At 34.7% G+C, this 3,471-nt stretch overlaps 1 protein-coding gene across 1 annotated transcript; it reads left to right on the top strand.

The window, feature by feature from the left end:
• Positions 1 to 1,267: 1,267 nt before the first annotated feature.
• Positions 1,268 to 2,793, top strand: LOC132031186 (acetyl-CoA-benzylalcohol acetyltransferase-like). Its single transcript, XM_059421062.1, has one exon. It carries the CDS (start codon positions 1,362 to 1,364, stop codon positions 2,691 to 2,693), a length of 1,332 nt encoding a protein of 443 aa, XP_059277045.1. The 5' UTR covers positions 1,268 to 1,361; the 3' UTR covers positions 2,694 to 2,793.
• Positions 2,794 to 3,471: the final 678 nt, after the last annotated feature.

The following is a 3,471-nucleotide window of genomic DNA, read 5'->3' as shown; positions in this document are numbered from 1 at the left end:
TCTTTTATCGATGTTTAATGGAACAATCATAATTTGTGTGTCTAAATAATTTACTCCAAATTTCAGGGGATTATCAATGGATTAAGCATCTTACAAATACGATACAAGACCTTTGACATATATCCTATTCCTATCACGTGAACTGTCATTACGGGTGTTCATGAATCGATTTGGGTCGGTTTTAGGTTAAAGTCAAAATCAAACCAATTTAGTCGGTTTTTAAAATTATTAAAATCAAACCAAACCAAACCAAATATAATACATATCCATTGGTATGGTTCGGTTTGGGTCGATTTTTCGGTTTTTAAGAAAATTAACAATATTTCTCTCTTTCATGTTTTTTTCCTACAATTAGGAGAGAATTTTCTATCCTTTTCCAACTTATAATCCGTTATTACCCTTTATTGTGATTGCTATAGTTTCTTGCATTATGGAGAAAATATCTTAAGATTTATGATTTTAATTAAGTGAATAAAGTTTATAAGAAATACAAAAAATAAATCTAGCTAGGTAAATCTCATATAGTTGTTTCTTTGAATAAATGAGTTTGAATTCATGGATTTCTTTTTTTTTTTTTAAATCGGCTTACAGTATAAAGTTCATTAGCCTAGTAGAGATAAATAAAATTTTGCATAAAAAGTATATAAATTATTTAAAAGTATTTATAAAAACTAATATATATATATATATATATATATATATATATATATATATATATATATATATATATATATATATAAATTATGTATAAAATTTGTCAGTTTTGTTCAGTTTTTTATTCGGTTTGCTTTTAGTAAAATCAAAACTAAACCAAATATCATCGGTTTTTAAAATTTCAAAACCAAACCAAACCTAATCCAAGTAAATATCGATTTATTTAGTCAGTTTGATTTTAATTTTCAATTTAGATCAATTTTTAACCAAATTATGAACACCCCCGACTATCATACAGCTATACAGACATAAATGAGGAACCCTCCAGTATATTGAATTTTCATATAATAGCCTTTGGATGTATCCTACGTAAACTGACATCCACTCGTACTCTACTCACCTAACAGAAAAAAAAAAAAATGGAAATATCTAGGTTTGCGGTGAATGGACAGAATCCATCCACCCCTATCCAAAAGTTTTGAATTTTATCTCCAAAAAAGAAAAGTGCAAAATAGGCAAGTGTAAAAATTCTATCTCCAAAAAAACAGAATAACTTGTCCTGGCGGTGCATTTATTTAGATGACATCCACGTGCCTTAAAAAATTAGCAGAAATGATCCCTATATAAAGGGAAAGCATAACCTTCTTAGTTATATTAAAAAAGTGCCTTCATTGTGTTTCCCTTACCACAACTTGAGTACATCAAACATGAAGGATCAAATGCAAGTTAAAATCTTGTCCAAAAGCCTCATAAAACCATCATCACCAACGCCAGACCACCTTCAAGATTACAAGTTATCTTTCTTTGATCAAGTGGCTGATAAAGCACACGTGCCTCTTGTTCTTTTCTATCCTCATTGTAATAACAACTCGAAAAATGAAGAGCTTGAAGAATCCTTATCAAGGGTTTTAACCCATGTTTACCCTTTAGCTGGTCGATTCACAGAAGATGAATCCTCAGTTCTGTGTCTCGACCAAGGTGTAACTTACATAAAAGCAACGGTCAATTGTCATCTTGACGATTTCCTCGAGCGAGCACACAAAGACCTTGACCTAGCATTACCATTTTGGCCTCATGGCATTATGGAAGTGGACGACACGAATATATTCGTCACACCACTTATGGTTGTGCAAGTCACAACGTTCGAATGTGGTGGCCTAGCTCTATCTATTAGCACTTCACATCCTGCTATGGACGGATTCACGGCTTTCACATTCATTTACGAATGGGTCAAAGTGTGCAAATTTGGGACTCCTTGTAAGGAGATTAACTTCATGAGCTTCAATTTGGGAACTCTTTTCCCTGCCAAAGATTTAACCGCCATTCTTGATGATCCTGTTGACGAAGGCAAACGTACAAAATCTAAGTTGATTGCAAGGAAATTTGTATTCGACGAAGTTGCAATATCAAAGCTCAGAAAGAAATTTGATACGGAAGCTTTGAGTTTCAAACCTTCACGAGTTGAGATGATAACAACACTTCTATGGAGGTCTCTAATCCGTGCAGCTGGAGCTGGAAATCCGCATTTGAAACGGTCTATAATGGCCTTTCCATTTAGCTTGCGCGGTAAGGTTGCAGCTTTTCCTCATGCTACGAACTCTTTTGGAAATTTTATCATTGAAATTCCCATAAGATTTGAACATGATGACGAGACAAAGATGGAGTCGTTGCATCACATTGTAAAACTGATAAGAGACTCAGTTCAAGAGACTGCTAGTAACTGTGTCAATGCTACTCCAGATGACATAGTTTCTGTGGTTGTCAACTTATACAAGGATAGTTATGCTGGATCAGAATGGGGAGGCAATAGCGAAGTTGTGCATTTTACATGCTCAAGTTTGTGCAGGTTTCCCATGCAGAAAGCTGATTTTGGTTGGGGAAAACCAAGTTTAATGCACTTTGGCTCAAGGCATAGTCAAATCTTTTGGTTGTATGATACAGAAGATGAGACTGGCATTGCAGTGCAAGTGGATTTGCAGGAAACGTACATGAACTCCTTTGTCCGTGACCAAGATATCATGGATTTTGCTAAATTTTAGGCTTTAATTAATTTCTTCGTCCTTTCATTTGTAGTCCCTTTTCTTGCACAACCTCTATGCGAGGTTTACATAAGGTAAGATCTTGGCATTCTTTGTGGCCTACTCGACTTGTACTTGATGGATCAACAAATCTGAATTTCGTTTCGATTTATGTTGCCCATCTGGCATAAGTTGTGAACATAAATTAATTTTGCATATAATACAAAAATTCATGATATTTAAATACAGTGAATCTGTTTAATTGACCACAACGTTTGTCTTACGGGCAAAAGGTAGAACTTATGCCTGATTGGCAACAGAGGCAAAGCTTTTACTGCTCACCAGGCATAAGTTCTAGCTTTTACCTATAAAGCAGAGGTTCGTGATATTTCAACACAATGAACTTGCTCAATTGATCACAAATTCTGTCTTATAGACAAAAGCTAAAACTTATGTCTGATAGGCAACAGAAGTTTTTCCTAGCGTATTTTTTCAAGTTAAGATCATTTTTTAGAATTTATTAAGCAGGAATAAAAATTCAAGACGGAACACTTTTGAGACACCCCGCGGCATTTCCTGAATGAGAAATGGACATCACACGGTAGTCTACAAGACCCAGCCATAAGCAACCTAACTCCTCAGTTTGTTGAAATTTGGAAGAGCAAAGCTTAAACTAATCTAGAATTCCAAAACTCACGTGTTTGATCAAGAGATTCAACATATTTGTGTGTCACCCACATCGTCAGAACATTTACGGTCACCGAAGCCTAAAGGCTGTGTATGCGTCTTCAAGGCTATG

This window comes from Lycium ferocissimum, chromosome 9, assembly GCF_029784015.1.
Source record: "Lycium ferocissimum isolate CSIRO_LF1 chromosome 9, AGI_CSIRO_Lferr_CH_V1, whole genome shotgun sequence".
NCBI lineage: Eukaryota > Viridiplantae > Streptophyta > Magnoliopsida > Solanales > Solanaceae > Lycium > Lycium ferocissimum.
The sequence above is the reverse complement of the archived record's forward strand: the minus strand, read 5'-3'. Positions and strand labels throughout refer to the sequence as shown.